Source organism: Hylobates moloch, unplaced genomic scaffold (genome assembly GCF_009828535.3).
Source record: "Hylobates moloch isolate HMO894 unplaced genomic scaffold, HMol_V3 SCAFFOLD_4, whole genome shotgun sequence".
In the NCBI taxonomy this organism is placed as follows: Eukaryota; Metazoa; Chordata; class Mammalia; order Primates; family Hylobatidae; genus Hylobates; species Hylobates moloch.
This window is the reverse complement of record NW_026652279.1, coordinates 78,684,730-78,709,949: the sequence shown is the minus strand read 5'-3', so window position 1 is coordinate 78,709,949 and position 25,220 is coordinate 78,684,730. Positions and strand designations below refer to the sequence as shown.

At 35.2% G+C, this 25,220-nt stretch overlaps 1 protein-coding gene across 2 annotated transcripts in view; it reads right to left on the bottom strand.

The window, feature by feature from the left end:
- Window positions 1–25,220, bottom strand: part of ROBO1 (roundabout guidance receptor 1) — a 1,210,998-nt gene that overhangs the window by 66,695 nt on the left and 1,119,083 nt on the right. For both annotated transcript variants that reach the window (XM_032150402.2, XM_058437645.1), the window contains 9 exons: window positions 24,602–24,726; window positions 21,711–21,882; window positions 12,143–12,348; window positions 10,508–10,589; window positions 10,167–10,335; window positions 9,916–10,082; window positions 4,146–4,267; window positions 3,179–3,410; window positions 1,842–1,963 (listed from right to left, as the gene is read on the bottom strand). In XM_032150402.2, the coding sequence (XP_032006293.1) occupies window positions 1,842–1,963; window positions 3,179–3,410; window positions 4,146–4,267; window positions 9,916–10,082; window positions 10,167–10,335; window positions 10,508–10,589; window positions 12,143–12,348; window positions 21,711–21,882; window positions 24,602–24,726 (1,397 nt within the window). The remainder of the gene's footprint in view (window positions 1–1,841; window positions 1,964–3,178; window positions 3,411–4,145; window positions 4,268–9,915; window positions 10,083–10,166; window positions 10,336–10,507; window positions 10,590–12,142; window positions 12,349–21,710; window positions 21,883–24,601; window positions 24,727–25,220) is intronic.

Sequence of the window (25,220 nt, the reverse complement as noted above, 5' to 3'; positions counted from 1 at the left end):
ATACTCTAAAGTAGTTTGCACAAATATGATTATTAAAAACAAAACTGCACACAAGGAGAAAGCCTCACCTAGGATTTTATTCAACCTTTGGTACACTGAACTATATTATCAATGAGAGAAAATTTGCCCTTGATCTTCTATTTAAATGGGAATATCAGTCCTTCACAGCATACGTGAGATCATAAAGAATAGCAATACATATTTGATGTGAAAAAAGCATTCTTCTAATAACAAAGAGTTAACCTGATTAACTTGGCTAATAATATTTGTGATCAAAAACTATCCTCAAGAAATTGAGATTTTCAAACTATACTATAATCCTTGTTTTAAGTTTCATTAAAAGATTCATCACCGAGTGATCTTCTGCAATGTTTAAGAACTTGGATATGGTGCATGACAATGTTCAAGCTCAGTTTCCATAAGAAAATGATCTATAGAAAAACATGCTCTATTATTATTATTATTATTATTATTAGAGCCGGAGTCTTGCTCTGTGGCCCAGGCTGCAGTGTAGTGGTGCAATCTTGGCTTACTGCAGCCTCCACCTCCCGGGTTCCAGTGATTCTCTTGCCTCAGCCTCCTAAGTAGCTGAGATTAAAGGTGTGCACCACCACACCCAGCTAATTTTTGTATTTTTTAGTAGAGACGGGGTTTCACCATTTGGCCAGGCCGGCCTGACCTCAGATGATCTGCCCGCCTCGGCCTCTCAAAGTGCTGGGATTACAGGCGTGAGCCACCGCGCCCAACTGACATACTCTATATTCCTTACGATGTCCTCAAGCAATATATACCATTAAGTAGACAATTGTCTAAACTATAATAGGAAGTGAGATTTAAAATAAATCTAAGCATACCAGTCTCCTCCATCATTTATCCTTTTATTTTTTCTTTGAAAGTTAGTATTATTTTAATATAGTTTCAATACATAACACCAAGAAATGGTCAGACCCTATACCAGGAGCTGATCATTTGGAAATAAAGACTCTTTTGTGATTTTTTTTAATCTCAATTACATTATGCAGCTGAACCAAAGCCACAAACTGATTTTGTACCAGTCAATCAGGTTCTGAAAGGCATTTTATTATTTTAAATTGACCATGAAGCTATGTGAAATCCACCCTTTTGCATTTCTTCAGGAGAGAAATGAGTTCTGACTCTTATGGGAAAATGCCTACATTCCACAATTTAGCTTCAGAGCTGAGACATCACCTCATTTTAAATCCTTAAAAATCTTCTATAGCATTCTATTTTTCTAGACTAACACATAGGATCCAGTCACTCCTCAGTATTGAGACAGCCTTGAAACTCTTCAGAAAACACTTAAAAGTACAGAGACTTTTACCTTTTAATGCCTCAATTATGCTAGAAAATCTTATTTGAAATATCTTAAAACGTCCACAGTGCACTTATGGCAGTCTTTTACATACTTTAAAAAATACACTGTTCATATACACAAATTTCATAAAGAGGTTTCTCAATTTGTTTTTAAAAATCTTTTGAAAATAAAATAAAATTCTGCTCAGGATACTTGGTTACTGTACAGATTAATTTGCTCCTCAGAAGAACATGTATAGTCTTATTTGGGCCTTAACTAAGGATGCACATCAGAATCGCCAAAAGATTCACCAAAATATATGTGCAAGGGCCTCTGTCAGACCACCTGAATCAGAATTTCAAAATCACTGAATAAACAAGAAAGCGTTTTAAAAATAATTTTACATGTTGCTACGTGGACCAGCAGATGGCGACAAATATCCATAAACAAATACCAGCCCGCTTTCTCTTTGTGAATGGCGGGGGCTGTCCATCAGGACATTAATATACATATATTATACTCATACCTTATACTCTTGGACCATTCCATTTTGAGTGTCTTCTGGAGGTGGCTGCCAACTAACTAGAATTGCAGTTCCGTTTCCATCATTCTTGGATACAGTTACACCTTGGGGTGGGGCACTGGGTGCTATTAAATTGTTTTAAAAGGTAGCGTTATTAGAATGTGCTAGAGAACACTGAAAGCAGGTAATTAATATCAAACCCAATAATAAATATATTAATATTATATCAATATATGCTTCTTTTTTTTCTCGAGACGGAGTCTCGCTCTGTCGTCTAGGCTATAGTGCTGTGACACGATCTCGGCTCACTGCAACCTCCCCCTCCCGGGTTCAAGTGATTCTCCTGCCTCAGCCCTCTGAGTAGGTGGGATTACAGGCGCGTGCCACCACGTCCCGTTAATTTTTGTATTCTTAATAGCGATGGGGTTTCACCGCCTTGGCCAGGCTGGTCTCCAACTCGTGACTTCAGGTGATCTGCCCACCTCAGCCTCCCAAAGTGCTGGGGTTACAGGCGTGAGCCACTGTGCCCAGCTGCATATGTTTTAAAGATGTATCTCATCCAAGTCTGAATAGTCCCCAACTACCTAAGTTGTTCCTCACTTAATGCTAATTCACTGCCACCGTGAATTTTCCATAAGCAAAGTTATACCTTGTTCCCACCAAACATCCCAGGACAATGCCTATTCCTTCTACCCTGTAACGCTAGTGTCATGTTCTCCCCCGAAATGTTCAAAAGTAGGAAAATGAATATTAATCATTCATGATAATTACTTATACAGCCAAAGTGACAAAGACATGTTGGGAAAAATCCTGCTGTTGGTTAATGTAAACTTTTACTTTTATGTAAATATTGTTTAATTTCTAGGAATAGGGTGGTCAGCTATAGTGGTTTGTCTAGAACTGAGGTGTTTTAAGAGAGATGAGATTTAGGAAGAAAATGCTAATCTCACAAAGTCCTGGGCAAATCAACGCATTATTCAAATCATGGATCAAAATAAACAAATAGAAAATGCTGAATGGAAAATAAACCAAACAGAAAACAATTTCATTTTTAAATGTGAATTTTGGTTCTGAATAATTAAATTTCTATATGCCATTAAGTAATATAACGTTCACATTTGCACATTTGAGGTAGGCAACTATTGAAGCAAGTCAACTATTATAGCATTTTGCTTTTCTAGTTTTCTAAATAAACAAATACTGTTAGCAAAACGTATGTTGAATATCAAGAAAGTTAGTAATTAATGCCACTATTAACATTATAACAATTTAAATTAAGCTAATAAAATTCTAACAAATATAGTGCAATGCACAGAAATCATATGCTTCATCATACTTGCCTTCTTCCAGGGTTTTGGCGAATTTGATTTCACTATCTGCTCCTTGAAATTCATTAAAAAAAGGGCGAGCCTTAATTTCATAGTTGACTCCCTTTCTGAGATCAGGGATAACCACACTGTTTTTGGTTGGGGTCCTCACTTCAAAAACTAACCAGTCTGATTCTCCGTGTTTGGCTCCAGATGGCCGATAGAGAATTTTATATCCTTGTATATACTGAGACTGTTGATCTACCTATTAAAAAGACAAGTAAAATGTAATTATTCATATTATTGTATTGGTTCATTAGAAAATAATAAAAATTAAACGTTATAAAATGCACAAAATTCTGTCTGGCTTCATCCCACATTCTTACACAAGCAATGTGTAAGAATTAGAAAGGAAAAAATAAAACTCATTATTTGTGGACAGCATGAGTGTGCTCATAGAAAATCCAAAAGAATCTTCGGCCAAAACATTCCAATAAGTAGAATACTGAAAAAAATCCACTATCTTTTGTAAGGTGATAGAGATTTCTGTGGCATTAACTTCTATGCTTCATGCAGAAATGTGAGGCCTGATGGCAGCTCTGACATTGCATGTAAGACACCCCTGGGTGAAGGGGATGGGAAGCTAAATGTTTGACGACTCTCTGATTTTAAAAGCGTACTTAATACTACTTGGAAATATTTCTAAGTTTAAAAGATTCACGTAATAATGATCCTATCACAAGTTACATATCATAGTTAATACTATCTGTTTCTTTCCTGAGACAGGTCAAGTTCACTACTGCAGCACAATAGGAAAAAAATAGGCTCAAGATGCAATTTTCTGTTTAAAGCCAAACTAATAGCTACTGTAATAAACAGTGCTTACACTATAAAGTTATCATTAATGTACAAGTAGGCAACAGATAGTTACATTTTATATGCATTACAATGATCTCGCAGACGCTTATTAAAACTGAGATCAAACATTGTAACAACTCACTGTCCAGTGCACTTCGATGGAGGAGGAAGAAAGGATGGTAGGGTTGTGGAGGTGCAGAACAACATTCCCCAGCTCTCTCTGGACCTGCTTGTGGTCCACCCCCTGACTTGTTGGTGGAACATCTACAACAATTCAAGAAAAGTGTGTCAGGTTCTGCACAATGTTACTGAACTGAATGAAAGCATGGTAAAACAAACTTTTCATTCATAGCAACTCTCAGTAAAGAAGAATCCAAGCCAGGCTGTGATTCAGAAAAAAAAAAAAAAAAAAAAAGGAATAATTTAACCTTTTTATTAGGATTAGGAAAGTAAGAGGGGATAGAGAGTAGAGAGAACGCAGAGGACAGGTATCATAGAAAGGCAAAAAGAGCAGGAAGCAAAGACAACAACGGCAAATAACAACATTTAGTGGCTCCTCCCACCACGTAATGAACACCTTCCTGATGAAAATGAGGGCACTAGGGCAATTCCCTCTGAGTTTGTGAAAACCTTCTGCAGGGACCCTAACTATGCAAGACAGAAAAGAGACTGAAATTGCAGCAGAGTGGCTAAGCAACGGAAAGAAAGGAGACACGGTGAGTGAAAACCAAGAGAAAGAAGTCAGATCCTTTACACCTTTGAAGATGAACTTGGATATTTTCTCACAGAAGGTATACGGTAAGTTAGCGGCTACGATGGAGGTGATACAGATGCCACCAAGGAAGTAAAATAAAATAAATCTGATTAGATTCATGAGAAAAAAGTACTTAACGTTTATTTAATTGATGATGATTTAGTTTAGTTATTGTATCACAGTAAAGAAGGCTTAATAAAGAGTTCTTAATCTCAAAAGCCCCAAAATTTTAGAAATGAAACCAAGAACACAGTAAGAATGAAACGGCTGCTAATGTTAATTTTTTTGGTAAGCTTCTTAAAGTCTACACTCAAAAAAACATTTGCCCATTTCTGAAGCGGTTTTCTAAACACAGATGTTTTCCTTTGTTTATAACAGTAACAGGGAATACATGGGAAGACGTGAAGAAAACGTTTTTTGGACCTCAGAATACTCTTTCTCAAAGAATTGTATTTTGGCACCTACATTCCAGATTATTCCCCATTACCTAAAAAAAATTAAAATGGGAATTTTAGTTTAATGAATCATTAAATACCTTCAAACAATTGATCTTGGGTAGAAAGCAAAAGCAGGAATACTAAGAATGAGATCGCTAAGTATCTCGGATGAAGTCCAGGGAAGCTAGGCAGGTGGAAGAGATGACATCAAGATTGATATCAAACACTCTTACATATTGTTTGGTTGTTTTTATACTTAACGTAGAAATTAAGCTGATAAATAAGCAAGATGAAAAAGAACTGGGATAATTCTGGCATCCCATACTTCATCTTCCTTTACCAATATTTTTGGTTAGGACCAGCCCTCAGGATAACTATTATCACAGCCTCTATGTAGTAAACACTTGATTGTCACCTTTCCATCTCTTCCTTACCCACTGGTCTCAATTGCTCCTATGACTCAAGCTGCCACCCATCTCTAGGATAAAAGTGAAATACTTGGAATGAAACAGACCTGGGTTTGCACCCCACCTCGGCAACTTAAAAACCACATAACATTGGAACAATTTCTTAACCTCACTATTCTTCAGTTTCCTTGTGCTTCAGATGGTGGCATCAAAGGCAGCTAATCCTGAGGGCTGTGGTAAAAGCTGTCTTTGGGTAAGACATAAAAAGTGCTTTTCCTGAGATCAGGGATTGTGGACCCATAGTATATAGCATAGTGCCATATACATAGGTGTTGCTTAACAAACATAGGTTCAACTAAAATGTATTCATGTATAAAAAACACACACATTATGCCAGCTTCCAAATATTTCCCTCATATGTAAGCTCCCATCCTCACAAAATCATCTCCCTTTCAGAAAGTATCTTCAAATACAGAAATAACCATTTTATATATAACTGCCACATATGATCTGCATCCCAATCCCAAATTCCTCTGATTTGAGATAAACCTGTCAGTTCCTTCATGAAAATTGCTAGATTCTCCCACCTAGTACCCATGATAGCAACAGCAGTCTATAATATTATAATAGAAGTGTTCACAGCAGAGAGAAAAAGGGAAAGTGACACCTAATAATATAATTTTGAGAAGTTTATGAATTGATCCTGTTACTGTTTTTGTTCTCCTCCTCCTGAAGGAAATGTATGACAATGTAAAAGGTCTTTCTCAACATTCCGAATTAGACTTAAAGAAAACCTAACTGCTCCAGCCAACTGTCTCCTCCAACGTTAAAACTTCGTATACACAACCTCTGAGGGGAGACTATCCAGGCCCCACTCGTTGATAATAACTGATATCATCTTAGGCATGATATATATATTCTATGTATCTGTATAGATTCTTTTAAAACTAGGGCTCAAGAATGATACACAGACAGGACACGTGGGTGAAGAATCATAGTACCTAACAATGGTAACAACAGCCGCACCTCTGCCACGATGGCCACCAGCCCTACCTGCCAGGTGCTCATCTCATCTTCATTGCATAATCAAATCTTGTCTTTGGGAAAGCACATAACAAGGCTCTAACTCCAACCATGACATAGGTCTACCTGACTCCTATACTGGGAACCTGTGCCCTATATCTGTGCACCTTTAGCTTTTGACCCCAGCTCATTCATAAGTATCTACACTTGGGGAAGATTCTTTTGCAACCGTATTTCAGAAATGGTTAGAGAAATTACGCCTGCTCCTTTCTGAATCACTTTCCAACAAGTCCTCCTTGAATTTCCTCAGCCCTCATTCTTCTCCTTGCTGTGTTTGCGTTCCGTTCTCTACAGGGAAGTTTTTTTGCAGGTGATTCCCCAGGTTCTTATTACGGTTGTAATCCAGGGCTTCCAGCCTCAAAGGAAGTCCAAGAAGAGGCAAGATATGTGCCTCAATTTTACTTCTTCTCATGGGACCTTTTCTGTTGCCTTGAGCTAGAATAAGCATAACTCTTCCGTATGGCAGTCTCTCAAAATGTTAAGGAAAAGATGTCATGTCTGCTCTGAGGTTATTATTTTCTGGCCTCACCATAGCCAGATCCTTGAATGTCTTTTCATATGATGTGATTTTCGGCCTTTCATGCGGCCTCATCGACTATCCCTACTGTCCTCCTCTTAAAAGTCCATCTGAAAACGTAGTGTCCAGAACAAACACATTACTCCACCATTCATGAACTGAATAGTGCTAAGTAAAAAGAGAAAAATTACTTGATCCAGGCATAATTCTAGTGCCAGCTAAGACTACATTTGTTCTCTTGGCAACTACATCCGTCAGTAGGTTCAATGGGTGTTTTATTTTAAAGTCAGACCACTCCGAAAGCCCTGACACACTCACATATACTTCCCGTAAGCCTGCTGTCTTTAGTCTATCCTTTTACAGCTAATTTTTTAAACCCAAGTTCAAGTACCAGACTTTTTAATTTGCTCTATTAACTTTAATAGTTAGCACTCTCCCATCAGTCCAATCTGTTGAGCTATATTTAATTCTGATTCTCTTATTTGGCATACTAGCTGTCTTTCTCAGTTTTATGATATCCACGAATTTTATGAACTTCCTTTTAGTCCTGACACTAAAAGAAATCCAAGTCCAATAACAGATTTTATGGGATAAAATAGAAAACAAATCTGAATCTTATATACTTATATATTGATTGGTTAATATATTCCTTGTCCAATTCTGAGGAATGGGTAGGTTTAGCCCCATTTTATAGGTGAGGAAACTCAGAAGGGCTGACTAACTTTCTCAAGGCCACACAGCCAGTAGATTGACGAGCTGAAATTAAAAAAAAAAAAAAAGTCTTTGATTTCACAATTGTACGCCTGTTTCTCTATATTTCCAGTATTCCAGTTAACAAGGATTCATTATACTTAGAGTGATGTGGTTTGGCTGTGTCCCCACCCAAATCTCATCTTGAACTGTAGTTCTCGTGATCCCCATGTGTCATGTGAGGGACTCGGTAGGGGGTAATTGAATCATGGAGTAGTTACCCCATGCTGCTGTTCTTGTGATAGTGAGTGAGTTCTCACGAGACCTGATGGTTTTATAAGGGGCTTTGCTCACTTCTGCTCGGCACTTGATGCTGCTGTTCTCGTGATAGTGAGTGAGTTCTCACGAGACCTGATGGTTTTATAAGGGGCTCTGCTCACTTTTGCTCGGCGCTTCTTGCTGCTGTTCTCGTGATAGTGAGTGTGTCCTCATGAGACCTGATGGTTTTATAAGGGGCTTTGCTCACTTTTGCTCGGCGCTTCTTGCTGCCACCATGTGAATCGGGACGTGTTTCTTTCCCCTTCTGACATGATTGTAAGTTTTCTGAGGCTTCCCCAGCCATGCTGAACTGTGAGTCAATTAAACCTCTTTCCTTTATAAATTGCCCAGTCTCGGGGAAGTTCCTTATTAGCAGCGTGAGAACAGACTAACACATTGTTCCACTAGCTATGCATATGCAAAGGCAAATTGACAGAAATGTTAAAAAGACTAAATGAATGTTCAGACAGAATGCTAACTTACTCCTCACTTACAAATGAGGTTACATATTACAGAACCATGCATGTGAGTACAGGACAAAACAGTGTTAAGCCATAGTCGTCAAAACCTTTCAGTTAGTCTACTGGCTGGAGACCACTGCACTGGGGACAAAAGTTTAAATTCATTTTACAGCTGTCATTGGGTCTACATTCTTTACAAATGTGTATCTAATATCAAAAACCTCAGACTGCCTTAAGGCAGGCTGCAAGTATACAAAGCTGCTGGAGAGGTGATTCACAATAGCAAATATGAGCTATGGGTGTGCTACATTCACACAAGAGACAAACGTGGGCATGTTCTACAACTTGGTGTGCTTTTTCTGCAAATTCTGAAACAAAAAGTGCTTCCGAAAAGACTGTTTATGTACATACTTGAAGTAACAAAACAGTAACATGGCTGGCAGACCCCTCTCCCAAACCAGCAACAAAGGAGTTTAAGTCTTAGTCATCTTGTATATAAGTTGTTTCTATTAAAATAACGAAGTCTTTTTTTTCTTTTTTCCTTTGTTTCCTTAAGATAGAAACACTATCCCTCTGTATGTTGAGAAAATAATTTTATAGTTCGAATCACTCCCCTCTAAAATTACCTTTCTTCACTAATATAAAAACAGGCACATTTTATTTACAATGACATGTGATTTTTTTCCAAAAATGAAAGGTAAAGGATGATTCAAATTCATCTCTTTTTTTCCAGTATATTAATTTTACTCCTATTAGAGCACTAAAATAATAGGATGAGCAAGAGTGTGGAGAGGTGAAAATAATCCGTCTGTTGAAAGCTAAAAGTAATTTTCTGTTCACAAAAGATAAAATGCAGAATACCCAACACTTGGTCCAAAGGAACAACAGTTCCAGTTTTAAATGTTCTAGAAGCAGCTTTAAACATGTCCATTTTTCTTTTATCTGTTTTCAAACCATCATTCTACGTCCCATCTCCTCACATAATATTTTTGTCTTGGTATATTTGTAATTTTATGAGAAACAGTTCTCTTTGTTAATCCATCTTATGCTGGTATGCTTAGTCCAGAAAATAATAAAGTTTGTAGACACTGTGTTTGTATATTAAAAATTAATTAAGCAACTTGGGCAACCTGAACAAGAGATTATGAATGTACAATTCTAGCATGTAACACAAGTGATTTGTCTGTGCAATTATAACATCTAAGGATAAGTAGGTGTCACAGCGTTAAGTAAATCAATATTTACCTTGTGTTTTCACTGGATCTGATATTTGGCTTGGATCACTAATTCCATATGCATTAGCTGCCCTCACAAGGAAAAGGTAAATTGCATTAGGTTTGAGTCCTTTAATGGCAAATGTTTCTGTTTTCACATTCTCTGCTACGGTCTGCCAGCTGCTACCAGATGCATGGCTAAGGATAGACACACAGGTTAGAACATGCGTATTTAAAGGAGAATCAAAAAAGAACAACTAGGAAGCACCTCCTTCACTCTACCTGAAGGCTTCTATAATATAAGATGTTGGAGTTGCTCCTGAATTCAAATTTGGTTGCCATGATAATGTGACTGTATTTCTGCTGACATCTGTAACTTCAGGTTTTGATGGGGCACTAGGGATTAAATTTGGGTCAGTGGGTCTTGGAGGCTGAACTGGAACTCCAAATTCTAAAAAGTGAGAAAAAGGCCAAAATAAAAGATGTTTACACATACACAGAAAATGCAGATAACATATTCATACACCTACTCAGAGAACAGGACATTTACTTCATCAATATCCCAGTAAGTAAACAACTGCATTTTAAGCTTTACTTTAAGGGAAATACACCATTTAATTTACCTTGAACTTCAATGTAAGCACTCCATGTTGCTTCACCACTGGGGGTTGATGCAATGCAGGTGTACCGACCAGTATCACCCAGCTGAGAAGGCAGACAAAAAATAAATATTTGGAAAAATCAAGAACTCACTGGGCTGGAAAAGCAATTACAGGTTTGTATATGATCCATGAATACGGATAACTGCATTAAAATTCACCAACCAGAAACTTCCCCTTAATTGAATATATTTTTATTGAATGTGAAGGAAAATATTACATCAATATAGAAAAAAGATTTTATATGATTGTTCTAATGGTATAATAAGAAATATTTAATTGCACTAGCATATATTATCATCAGTCTCAGGGCATATATTATCATTAGTCTCAGGGACAATAATTCCTACGGTAAGGCATACAACTCTTCAAATTCAAAGCGTTAATATTTATTGCTAAAATATATCTTTATGTTTAATAAGTCATATAATAAGCCTGACAAAGCTTAACCAATGGCTATTCTTGCTATTTCATATTTTACTTATATATTTAACTATATGGATATATGAGATCAACAGAAAAAGGATAGGCATCACAGAATTTTTTTCTTAAACTACTGACTTTTCCAGGTATTAAAACCTGTAACTTAAAGCAGTTTAAGAAGTACAAAGCCAAACTCGAGCTGGAATGAACACTCTCGCTCCCTTTTAAAAACTGAATGTCAGAAAGCAAACATAGCTCAAATGTTCAACTTTGAAATCAGCAGCAGGATAATAAACCCATCTACTTCTGCTCAACCTAATAACTATCTCCAAGTAACGTTTGATAAAGAAAGAATGTTGTTATCTTGCCCTGGCAATTGCAGGAACCAAGTCACAATAGTCACAAAGTAGCACAACATATTAACTGTTGTGACACTTAAAGTGAACTGTGATGCTGATCCAATACTCCAAAGGAACCACACACACTAGGAAATAAAGCAACTGAAATTTATGTTTATTGATGTCAGGACTATTCTTTCATATGCCTCAGGAGCTCGTCTGATCTTGACCTAAAAAAAGAAGAAAAATCAAAACAATAAAGTCCTGAGACAGCAGGCATGGGATGTGATGCCCTGTGAAAGTAAATCCTTAAATGCTTCCTACAGCCCTGTGGGCTTTCCATCATTGAGCATTCTGATTTGAATTGTACACTCGGTGTGTACATTGCTTTATGGCTTTTGTTTGCATGTATAGTTTTGCCATTGCAAAATGCCGAAACAAATACTTACAATAGAAGAACTATCTAAGTATACTGCACATAAAATGATACAGTTAAATATCTTAAAAGATGCCTTACGGAAGGACTGCATCATACCACTACTTTGAAGATATTTATTCTCTCACAAATCCTCATTTACTTTCCTCGGTAGGTTCTTAGAAATCCTTTCTTCTCCTCCATACAACCTTAAATTACCTGCCATGGACTAAAAAATGAGTTAAATCATCTCAAACATATACAATGAAATATCTGAAAAAAATAAAACATCAAATTAAAAATATATTACTACTCTTCATTTAACACTTCATTAATTGCAAAGTTTGAAATTTCAATGCCAGTTGTTGGAGGCACAAACAAAGTGAAACAAAACAAGAAGCGCAAGGTGCTGCTCCAAGTTACCTTAGCGTATCGGATCTGCAGCACTCCATTCTCCAACTGTTTGATTCGAGAGTCTTGGGTTGAAACGAGGACTCCATCCTTTCTCCACAGAATTGTGGGCACTGGACTGCCTGTGGCCACACAGCTGAGGACTAAAGTGCCATCCACAGCTACAGTCTGATTCACAGGACCTTGTCGAATAACCGGGGGAGGCCGATCTGCAATCACTGCCAGAAGAAACAACAGGAAATAGATTTCTGCAACTGGAAGCAATTTTCTAATCATTCAAGCAACAGCAGTTGCTCTAGGCTTTGAAACAAGCTAAAGATAATTAAACAAGTAATTAAAGTAGGAGACATGCATTATTCAAAATGCATTTATATGATGCACTGATTCAGAATACTAAAATGAGATACAATGTGCTACTTTCAAATGACCAACCACTCACTGAGCTGGCTGCATTGTCAAGAGGCCTATTTAAAATGTTCAAGAATTAGGAGTGTGGATGGTAAAGTAGATACAGAGTCGTGATCATGGAATACTGTACTTTTTAGACTCAAAAATATGAAAAAACACAACATAACAAAAAAACCATTTCTCTCAAGGAAACATATGAGATAAATTTTAATAAATGAAGCAAAGCCAAATTGACATTTCATAACTGTTTTGTACAACAGAAAAAAAGAAACAAGGTACCATACCAGCACGTTTAACAATTTTGGATCCAAAAAAGTGCATTGGATTTTCATAATTTAATAAATCAGTATGAGTTCCCTGTGTCTTTTTATCTTGTAATACTTTCTATTACAATATATATGGGAGAAAATTACCCAACTGTAAAGAATTCAAAGAAACTGGAAAGTTGCCCAAATACATTGTTCTTTGGCTGATCCAAAGAGATAAGTCAAAATGATGATCTAACATGGCAAATACCATACTTCTCTACTGGGATTAATGGGATCGGGAACGTGCCTCTGCTAACTCCGTTACCTTAGATAATAGTTATAACGTACTATGGAAAATAACGAGAGGCAATTTTATTATGTGTAAATACAATTATCCCTATGATTACATGAAAAAAATCTAAAATCTAAAAACTTCATCCGACATGAAGTCTTTTTTAGGGGAAAACATAGAACAACTGTGTTGGAACTAGAATAAATCCTACATTGAAGGGGTGTTCATTTTCATTTAAAAGTTTCTTATATCATGGCTCATATAATTGACAATAAAGACAGGCCAAACAAAATAAAGACCTAAAGTGTTTTCTCCATGCTTTGTCGGAAAATTCCCATCCCGACTTAGGCAATTTATATGAAACTCTCTATATTTTTTTTAATGACTTAAAAACTAAATTTCAGAAATTTTCTTTAAATATTCAACTTGAAAATTCTGGATGTTAATGAAAAATTTTTAAAAGACACAAATGTACAAAGAAAGATTCTAAGTTGCCTGGTTAAAGAAAAGTGGTTGTCAGAGTAACTAAATTTTGGAGGCAATAATTTTCAGAGGTGGATCTGTCATGTTCGAAGCTTTATGCACCAAAGATTTTCACAAGCTGGAGTCACACTTTAATTTGCTCCTCATTTGTCATGCAATAAATATTAGTTTTGTGCATGCAAACTAAAAAAAAAAAGAAAAGAAAAGATAAACAGGAAAGCAATGGAGTGAAATCAGCAGCTGTGCATTTCCACTCTACTCTTCCAATTCTCTTCTATGTCTTGGTTACTAGGGTGAAATTTGCAATACCAAGGGGTGAATTAGGAGGCTAGAGTTTGAAACTTGGCAGGAGAAATATTCTTTATAACTGATTATAATTAAGTCCAGTAGAAGAACGGTTTAAATTTGGTAGTCTTATCATATTTAGAAGCAATCCAGTATCTGGGAATATATTCAATGTTCTCCATCTTTATGGTCCTTTGATATTTGTATTTTATTTAGTGTCATCCACACCTCCCCATTCCATCCTAAACCAGTTATCGATGCCATTTTTTTGGTATAATTTACGATGTATACTTCACAAAAATAAAGCAATGAAAGAAAAGGATCAGCTCTAGCATCTGCCATGTGTCTTTGGGCAAGTTCCTTAAATTCTCTAAGCCTCAGTTTTGTATTCTTTGTAAAATCCATCAACTAAGCATAATAATATTTTTTTCTAAATAGCTCAGGGAGGGCTTTGTTATGCATATTGAAATGGCACAGATAAGGGAGTGCTTGGCTAACTGCAAAGGCTAGACATAGATATGTACTGTAGTGTCACTAGTGCCCTCTTTGGTAAAAACAACAACAACAACAAAAACTATTATGTAAATCAGAGAGGAACGATTTGGCCAGGCACTGGGGCTCACGCCTGTAATCTAGCATTTTTGGGTGGCCAAGTAAGGTGGATTGCTTAAGCCTAAGAGTTCAAAACCCGCCTGGGTAACATGGCAAAACCCCATCTCCACAAACAAAACAAAACAAACAAACAAACAAACAAACAAAATTAGCCGGCCATGGTGGTGTGCACCTGTAGTCCCAGCAACTTGAGAGACTGAGGTGAGAGGATCACCTGAGCCCAGGAGGCCAGGGTTGCAGTGGTGGGCTTTGATCAGGCCACTGCACTCCAGCCTGGGTGACAGAGTGAGACCCTGCCTCAAAAAAAAAAAAAAAAACGAGAAATATTTAAGGGCTTATTAAAGCAATTGGATGTTTTCAGGTAGGGAAATGAAAGTTTTTGATGTCATCAAGTAGAATAAAATACTCATAAAATGTTTACACTTACAGACACCAAAGAATGTACTGAATTTATGAGTCAAACCTTAATTTACAATGAGACAATCTCATATTCAGGTCTAGGATCTTCTGTTGGAATTATTAGAATGAATTATCCAGAAATAAAATAGGAAGTGTAAGAATCAGAAATGTTTAACAAAGTGAGTAAACGCACGGACTTTGGAGTGAGAAAATGTTAGCACCATACAACAGAAATGTTCCATATCTACTCTCTCCAATACAGTAGCCAATAGCTCCAAGTGACTACTCATCATGTAAGGGTAGCTAGAGTAATTGGGGAATTGGATATGCAATTTTATTTAATTTTAAGTAATTTAAATTCAAATTTAAATAGCCCCACAGGGTAAGTAGCTACCTTAGTGGAGGGTGCAAACATGTCAGTTCTGCTACTTATCATTGTAATTTGGGAACACATCTTCACATTCACTGCCTCAGTTTCTTCACTGGTAAAATGACATATGGTTAGATTTGAAATTCTTCATGTGTGAAAAGTTTCTAGTATAGTGCCTGGCCCTACATAAGCTTATCCTATAACTTGTTATTAGTCACTGTAGCTCATTATTGTCAGTACAAAAATAACAGTGGTGGAGGTAGTGATGGTATAGGCAGTGTAACAGGTATAACAGGTGCTGTAATATATATTACAACAGGGTTACACCACCTGTTATAAATATATATATATTACAGCAGGGTTACACCACCTGTTATAAATATATATATATATATACAAATATATAAATATATATATACAAATATATAAATATATAAAAAAATATAAATATATATACAAATATATAAATATATATACAAATATATAAATATATATACAAATATATATAAAATATATATACAAATATATATAAATATATACAAATATATAAAAATATATATACATATATAAATATATATAAATATACATATATTACAGCTAGGTTATATATATAATTTATATATATATATATATTACAGCAGGGTTATAAAAGTTTATAAAAGTTTAGCTATCTTTTCTCCACATTTAGTGAAAGACTTCAAAACCCCTCCAAAATAAGGGTATATAATCAGAATGTTGTAATTTGTCACCTCAAAAATAGCGATCATGAAGTCTATGTTAATATACATAAATATATTTATGAAATAATTTTAAGAGAAAAAGAACAGAATATACACACGTTGATTAGTTCATGTAAAAAAAGTCACATTTATACACCAATAAACATCGCAGATAAAGAGCATAATTGTCATCCATTTACAAATTGTAAATATTGTATCTTGGAAATCTATAAATTTGGATAGAAAATATTATTATTCCATTTTAGAAATCAGGGAACTGAAACTCTAAAAGTTCAAGTGACTTGTTCAAATCAAGTAGTAACTGGCAAATCTCTTTTCTAAATAAAATATAACACTCTTTGCACTATGTATCTATAAATTTTGTGAGATGAATACGAATGATTTTAAATTTTATACATTATGTAGTAATCATTAACTTTGTTTTCTTACATTCTAATATTATAGTAAAGAGAAGAAAGATGTTCAGTTAAATAGAAGACATGAATTTGTATGTTTCTGAGTCAAATGTTATTAGGGATAGGCCACAGCTACAGTCAACACAACATTTTAAAGGCAGCTGCTACTTCTGTGCTTCATGTTTTATTCTGCCTTTGTCTTTGTTCTGTTTGCAAACAGTAAAGAAGGTCAAGAAGCTAAAGACAAATAGTATCCCCAAAGTACTCTGCCTACTAGCCATCCTCTGGACTTGCTAATGTATAAATACTGGTATTTCCAGCACTCACAATAATTCTAGTTTTACCCATGAAGAATGAGACCACAGTGTTAAATTGTTTTCACAATATCAATAAGCTCCAAAATAAAGCAAGCAAAACTTAAAAAACAGTGCCAAAACAGCAAACACAAAATCACCTTAAAACTCCCAGAGTTTGCAGGGTGAACTGCAAGTTAGTGTTGAACTGGCTAGTAGGGATGAATCCCAAATTCACAGATATTTAGAGATTTTGTTTTTGTTTTTTATAGTTTAATAAAAGGTCTAAGCGTGATCTAGTCTCACATATACAAGCAATTTGTGATAACGTCATGTCAGTTGGCACATGAAAACCTTTGCTTTAAATTATAATTATAAAAATTGGAGATACTTGAGACTACTTCAGCATAGGTTTCTAAAATCTTTTTTTATGTATACCTATATATATGTTGCTTTACAAAGTTGCAATTATTAATGTACGCATCATTCTATGTTTTAATGTCTCTCTATATTGGTTATAGTAGTCATTACCGAATTCACTATATGGCTTTCACAATCATTATTTAATGGCTGTAAATGTACTTAAGACATTATAAAAATATTTAGGTCATCCTAGCTCATTGGAACCAGTACATGTATAATATGTATCATACACAGGGGTAAGAGTTTGAGCTTTTGAGAGACACAATCCTAGTGCTGAATTCTCACTTAACCAAAAGCTAGTTGTTTTTCCTTTTTTCTTTGTTTCATTCACTAAGTAAAAAAAAAAATCTGTGGAGCATTTGCCACATGAGAGATCCTGTTTGGATATTAGCAAGCATTTAATTCGACTAGAGAGACATGGGTCCTGCCTTCATGGAACTTAATGTCTAATGAAAAACACAGGAAAATAAACAGAACACCAAAAAGCATAGGATGCAATCTATGTATATACTGCAGGGGTTGGAGTATAGAACCTGTATTTGAAGAGTTAGGGAACGCTTCTTGAAGGAAATGAAGCTTCACGTTGGTGGAAACAACGTGCAGAAGACAAGACGGAGAAGCGGCCAGGGGCGGTGGCTCAGGCCTGTAATCCCAGCACTTTGGGAGGCCGAGGCGGGCAGATCACGAGGTCAGGAGATCGAGACCATCCTGGCTAACACGGTGAAACCCCGTCTCTACTAAAAAATACAAAAAATTAGCCGGGCGTGGTGGCGGGCGCCTGTAGTCCCAGCTACTCGAGAACTTGAGGCAGGAGAATGGCGTGAACCCGGGAGGCGGAGCTTGCAGTGAGCCGAGATCGCGCCCCTGCACTCCAGCCTGGGCGTCTCAGTCTCAAAAAAAAAAAAAAAAGACAGAGAAGCATGGCAAGCACAATGATTAGGGCACGTGAGCAACACAGTATTCAGAGCTGAACCTGCAGTGGAGGCAGATAATGAATTTCAGGTAAAGCACGTTAAGGAATATGCACTTTATCCTGAGAACACTAGAAAAGCAAATAATGAAACTGACGTTTTAACAAATTCCTCCAGAACTTCTTGAAATTCAAAGATATCTACAAAAGTCCTAGTCAACACTGTATCTGGTGGTAAAATATTAAATTATTTCCCCCTGAAGTTAGGATCAAGAAAAGTATGCCCATTATTGCCAATTCTGCTCACTATATTGGAGATCACAGGCAATGCAGGACAAGTAAAAGAAATAAAAGGTATACATAAAGAAAGACATAAAACTTGAAAGACATAAATATTAAAAAAAGACATAAATATTGAAAGACATAAAACTGTTTTTATGTGCAGCTGATACATTTTGTACATTTATGTCATATAAAAAATACATATTACATATATCAAAATATATATATTTTGATATGACTGTGTGTATATATGTATATATATGTATATATACGACTGTGTGTATATATGTGTATATATGATATATATAGTATGTGTGTGTATATATGTGTACACACATCAAAAAATATATATTTGTGTGTATATATATTTGATATATAATATATATTTTTTGATGACTGTGTATATACACACACAGTCATATCAAAAAATATATATATACACAGTCACATCAAAAATCACATATATATAATATATAGGAATAAAATTACAATAATTTAATTTTATTGTTGAATTGTATGAGGCAAGTGCTTGAATGTACCGTTGACTTTTTTATATTAACCTTGTGTCCAGCAACTTTACTAAATTCACTCATTTTTAATAGTTTGTAGGTAGATTATTTTGAAATTTTTATGTACAAAATGTGTCAGCTGCACATAAAAACACTTTTATGTCTTTCTTTCAATATTTATACATTTTATTTCTTTTACTTGCCCTACATTGCCTGTGACCTCCAATACAGTGAGCAGAACTGGCAATAATGGACATACTTTTCTTGATCCTAACTTCAGGGGGAAATAATTTAATATTTTAACACCAGATACAATGTTGGCTAGGACTTTTGTAGATATATAAACACACACACTGTCACATCAAAATCATGAAACACCTTAGGTAAAAATGTACCGAAATATGTGCAAAGCCTTTACTTTTGAAACTACAAACTATTGCTGAGAGAAATTAGACCTAAAGAATTGAGAGACACATGTGCGATATATACTGTTTCCCTGAATTGACTCAGATTAAGATGTTAATTCTTAAGTTATTCAACAACTTAAATAAAATCAAAATTAAATATTCAGATTTTTTGTTTGTTTAGGGAGTGGGTGTGTATATGCGAAATTTTCACAAGTTTATTTTAAAATTTGTAAGAAAATGTTGATGATCTTCAATAGCAAACCCAAAACAAGAAAACAAAGGTGGAGACTTATACCACCAGTTTTTAAGACTTAGTATAAAGCTACAATAATTAACACACATGGGCCGGGTGTGGTGGCTCATATCTATAATCCTAGCATTTTGGGTGGCATAAAATAGAATAAATAGACCAGAAATAGGCCCACAAATCTATGTTTATTGGAATTGTGATAAGATGCCACTGCAATTCAGTGGAGAAAGGATAATCTTTCCAATAAATTATGCGGGAATTATTAGTTTTCATACGGGGGGAAATGAAAATAATTTTGACTTTGAACTCATACCATATACAAAAATTAACTCAAGATAGATAAAAAAAATTTGCATCTCAAAGGTGTAAATAATAAAGCTTCTAGAAGAAGACATGGAAGAATATTTTCATGGCCTCAAGGTAGAAGAGTAAAAGCACTAATCATAAAAAAAAAAATTGGTTTTCAGCAAAATTAATTACTTAATCCCTAAAACCATCATGAAGAGAATGACCACGAAGAAATATTTCCAATATATATATCTGATGAAGACTCGTATTTCAAATACATGGGAAAACAAAAAGAAATTAGTATGTACGTCCACTAAAGGCAAACCAAGATAACTGAGTGCACCTGCCCAACAATGGACATGTACAGGAATAATGAGCTTTATTAATAAAAACCCTAAGCTGAAAATACTCCATCAATACGAGAGTACATAAATAAATTGTGGTCTATTTATGTGATGGAATACTACACAGCAACAAAAAAGAACATAAGTGTATTTTACTGACATAATTTTGAGGCAAAAATATACACAAAAGTGTATCTACTGTATGATTTCATTTAGCTGGATTTTAAGAATAGATAAAAGGAATCAATGAAGACAAGAGTCAGAAAAGTTATTATCTCTGCCAGGGAGAGGCTTGTTGATGAGAAAAGAGTCAATGGAAGCCTTCTATGGTCTTGGAAATGTTCCATGTCTTGATCGGAGTGGTCAATACATGAATAAATTCATCAAGCTGCATTAGTTTACTTGCTTCATGGCATCAGTATTATACTTCGGTTGGCGTAATCGGGAAAATAAGAGTGGTCTAGAGAAAAAGCATTCTAGCAACAGTAAGAAAATGTAATTCGGGGAGAAGACCAAAAACAGGATGGAATTAGTAGGCTGTTACAATTTCACACTACAGATGACTAGCTCTGGGAGGTGATGAAGACAACTCGACGGATTAAAAAGATTATTGAACAGATATAGAGATAAGGAAGGATGAGGAGCCAAAGATGACTCCACAGATTCTAATTCAGAAAGCAACTGCTATTATATTGATTATTTGAGTCATTATCAGAAGTTTTAAAAAATCAACAATACTGAACATACAGAGTAAGCATCTTTTATTCCTGCTTCTCTTCTTTTATTCGTGTTCCATTTTCTTCCCTGAGAGACAGGATGTTTCTTTCTTTAAATGCTCTTTCATCTACTTTTTGGAATTGACAGTGAAAATATTATTCCAATCACTACAATAAATTTAGCTTCAGAAGTAACAAATCCTTTGCACTGTCATGGCTTTGGTTCTATTTTTAATTTGAAAAATTCCTGTAACACTTTCTTGATTGCACACACATATACTATACATTTATATATATATTTATATGTATATACATGAAATAAGATGTGAAAGAAAAAATACATATAAATATAGAGAATAAAACATATTTATATGTGTTTTTTTCTTTTTCTTTCATCTTCTTCTCAAATTATCACTACCGTCCATCTTACAGTTTGGAGATTTTGTGTCTTTACAATAGGTTGGGCGCTAATTGAGCATGTTTAGGGGAGTTGACAGAATAAAATGACGTTGAAGAAAACTTGTTCATTATCATAAGTTGTGAGCTGTTAGATTTAGGCTTATGACCTAAAGATTTATCTTATGTCCTAAATTATAGAGGAAAGAGAAGAGATGGCAATTTACACTAAGATATTATAAAATACTTTTTGTTTTCCAAAACATACATTCCTATGTGAAGCCATTTAGTATAAACTTCTCCATAGATAATTGCTATGCTTTTATGAGTCTGACTGAATGCTACAAATTTATAATACATTTAGGTTAAAATAAAAATTATTTTGAATTTGTTGTATCAACACCCTCTTAGATTTTACACTAAAATAGCCATAAAAAGGTATAGAGTTGGAAATAAATATATCTACTGGCACCCTCTTTGGATCCTAAGTCAAACTTGGACATTTTGAAATAAAATGTTTTCCACTTTACCGTCTGTAACTTCCAAATATGCCTTTGTGATGATGCTCCCAGCAACATTTAGAGTCTGGCAGATGTAATAACCAACGTCAGATCGCTGGACATTCGTAATTGTGAGGTCACCAGTCTGGGAGACGGAAAATCGGCTGGATGACTGTGGTGGTTGATATGAGAAAAGTAGATTCTAGAACCCAGAAATTGGGATGGAGGAAAATAAAAATAGGTTAATTGTTAGGTTCCAATATTTTGGCACTTATACATTTACATGTAAAAACATACATATAAAAGTATTCATACACATATGCATATTTGTCTATATACACATGCAAAAAGGAGCTAAATATTCTTCCATCACATGCCCACATACATACATGTCCATGCACGCACGTAAATATCTACATATGTACACATATACACATACAAGTTTTAATAATCTAACCTCAAATAGGGTCATTTGAAAATTTAAGTAACTCCCAAGATTGATACATATTTTTCTATCTGTTTTTAAGCAATATTAGATATATAAGAATATTAAGTATCTGGCCGGGCATGGTGGCTCACGCCTGTAATCCCAGCGCTTTGGGAGCCGAGGCGGGCGGATCACAAGGTCAGGAGATCGAGACCATCCTGGCTAACATGGTGAAACCCCGTCTCTACTAAAAATACAAAAAATTAGCCAGGCGTGGTGGCGGGCGCCTGTAGTCCCAGCTACTCGGAGGCTGAGGCAGGAGAATGGTGTGAACCTGAGAGATGGAGCTTGCAGTGAGCCGAGTTCATGCCACTGCACTCCAGCCTGGGCGACAGAGCGAGACTCTGTCTCAAAAAAAAAAAAAAAAATTAACTATCATTATGGTGAAAAATGTTGACATATTTAGCAAAACGAAGACAAAAGTCTTGCTTCACCTATATACGACTACTAGGATTATTACTATTAAGACCTTTAATATATTGAAGAATTAAAATGTAAAAAAATTCTGACAAATTAAATTCAAGGATACCATTTTGGCACCACAATAAGCATCTCTGTTAGCTATCCCTCATAAAAGTTCAGTAACCTATGCCAAACTTTTAACACATATCTTGTTTCTCTTGTTAATTGGTGAGAATATCTGTTACATATTTTCTAAAATTCATGTTGAATTTAATCAAAAGATCATGCTTCTTAGCGTTAGTGTATATGTCACACAAAAAAATAGATCATGTTATTGAATTTCATGAAATAAAAAATAGTAACATTTTCCCTACCACAACAAAATTGATTCTTTTAAAAAGTTTTGGTGCCTTTTAATATACATTCTTTTATAAAGGTTTAACTACTATTCCATGGATATATGTCCAATGACAACATTTTAGGGAAAAATGAGTTGTATTATTGAACAAAACCAAAATTATTTGGAAATTTGATCTAATGTTTAAATAACTTAAATGAATCATCAAAGTATCACTCTTTTAAGAAGAGGTTCCAGTGGATTTATTATTACTGCTACAAAGATTTCCTTCTAAAATGCACTTAAAATTTCTCCTGCTCCATTGAAATACTTCATTCTTTCTTGTCTGTAATTTGCTGTCAGCAAATTTAGTTCTTTGAGGCCAAATGGAATGTGTTAGAACCTACCAAGATACTAGAATTCAAATAAGGGCCTAATACCATAATCAAATCAGTATTTCGCTACTAAAGTGAATGAAAAGGTGAACTTGATAGCATTCCCTCCAAATATTAAATGCAGTCAGTAAATGACCTATTTTTTATAAGAGCCCATTAGAAGCAAGACCATGAAACAAACACGCAGGATTGATTTTAGCAAAATAAAAAAGGTCAGGAATAAGTGTTAAAAATGGATGAGAATTGTTTATTTACACATATCCGAAACAAGTAAGGGAAACGTTCTGTTTTATATACTTATTTTCTGAGACAGGGTCTCGCTCTTTCACCCAGGCTGGAGTGCAGTGACGCAATCAGAGCTCGGCAGTCTCTACCTCATGGACTCAAGTGATCCTCCCGCCCCAGCCTCCAGAGTAGCTGGACTAGAAACGTTCACCACCATGCCCCACTACTTGTTTATTTTTAATGTTTTGTAGAGATGAGGTCTCACTATGTTGCCCAGGCTAGTCTCAAACTCCTGAGGTCAAGTGAATCCTCCTGCCTGAGCCTCCCAAAGTGCTGAGATTACAAGCATGAGTCACTGTGCCCAGCCACGTTTTTGCTTTATTGAAGAAGGCAAATCATTAAGAGATGAGACAAAAAGATATTTTAAATGCTTCTAAGATTTCCTGTTTATTAAACTGAAGTCCAATAATGAACAGAGTTCAAGACTATAAATCTCTGTATTTCAGTTTCCATATATATAAAAAATTGAAGTTCATAAAATAGAATTGGATTTTATAGGAAATGTTGACGGCATATGATAGTTTTCAACACATTTGAATATAACAAACTATAATGCAACATCTCTGTTAAAAAGAATTTCATATAGGTTCATGATTCAGAAGGCAATTTAGACTCCTGAAGCTTTCAGAGCAATCACTGAATAATTCTCATCTGTTTTAAATGTACATAAATCTCTTTTAATATATAATTCCAGACACCAGAATAATACAAATAATAATTAAATAATGTTGAGAAAATAGTGCTTTTCTTTTTAATGTGGCTGAGCTAGAAATAAAGGTTAACTTTATATACTACCTTGTGTACCAAAACTAGGTGGAGACAAATGCTTTCAGAATTCAAGCAGTGAAGACAATTTTGTCTCCCTTCTCATTGCTACAATGTTCTGGGCACTCAGAGACTTGCCAGTTCTCTTAATGTGACAGCTGCATGACTAAGTAATAAGTTGGTTTTTCTTCTCATACATCTTGGCAACCATCTTTGCTGATTTTAAAAAAAAATTAGAAGAAGGTGGTACCTGACTCCCCTCTCTCCTCCAAAAAATAGCTGGTTGAGGATTTCCGGTTGCTTCACACTGAAAAGTTACAGTCCGTCCCAAGGCAACAACCTGGTCACGGGGTTTCACAACAAAATGTGGCGGTTCTGAAGGAGGTGAAACAAATTACACTAAATTAAAAGCACGTAGTTATTGTCCTAATTGAGACAATCACTTATATTCTAAGTGCTGCTGTTATTTTATATAACATGTTATGTAAAACAGTCATGACATATCAATTCTTGTCCTTAATTTGAAACTAAAATGTTAAGTTTATAGTTAGAAAATGGAGTTGTTATATGAAGTTTTTTATTACCTGACCTTCTAAGATTAATCCACATATTGAAAGGAATTCTAAAGCTACAATCGGACCCTATATATTCTAAGTATACCTGAATTTTTTATGAATAAATATTATCTTTTCTCCTTTAGATCTGCTTAAAGGTGAATGAGCTTTAATCATACACACAAGGATCTCCTGATGCAGGCAGGTCTTAAAATTACTTTAACTCAAAATCTCCTGAAATGCTACCATGCAAATTCTAACCATTTAAAATCTTCAGTCCAATTATTTGAATAGAAATGAATTTAAAGCAATAGT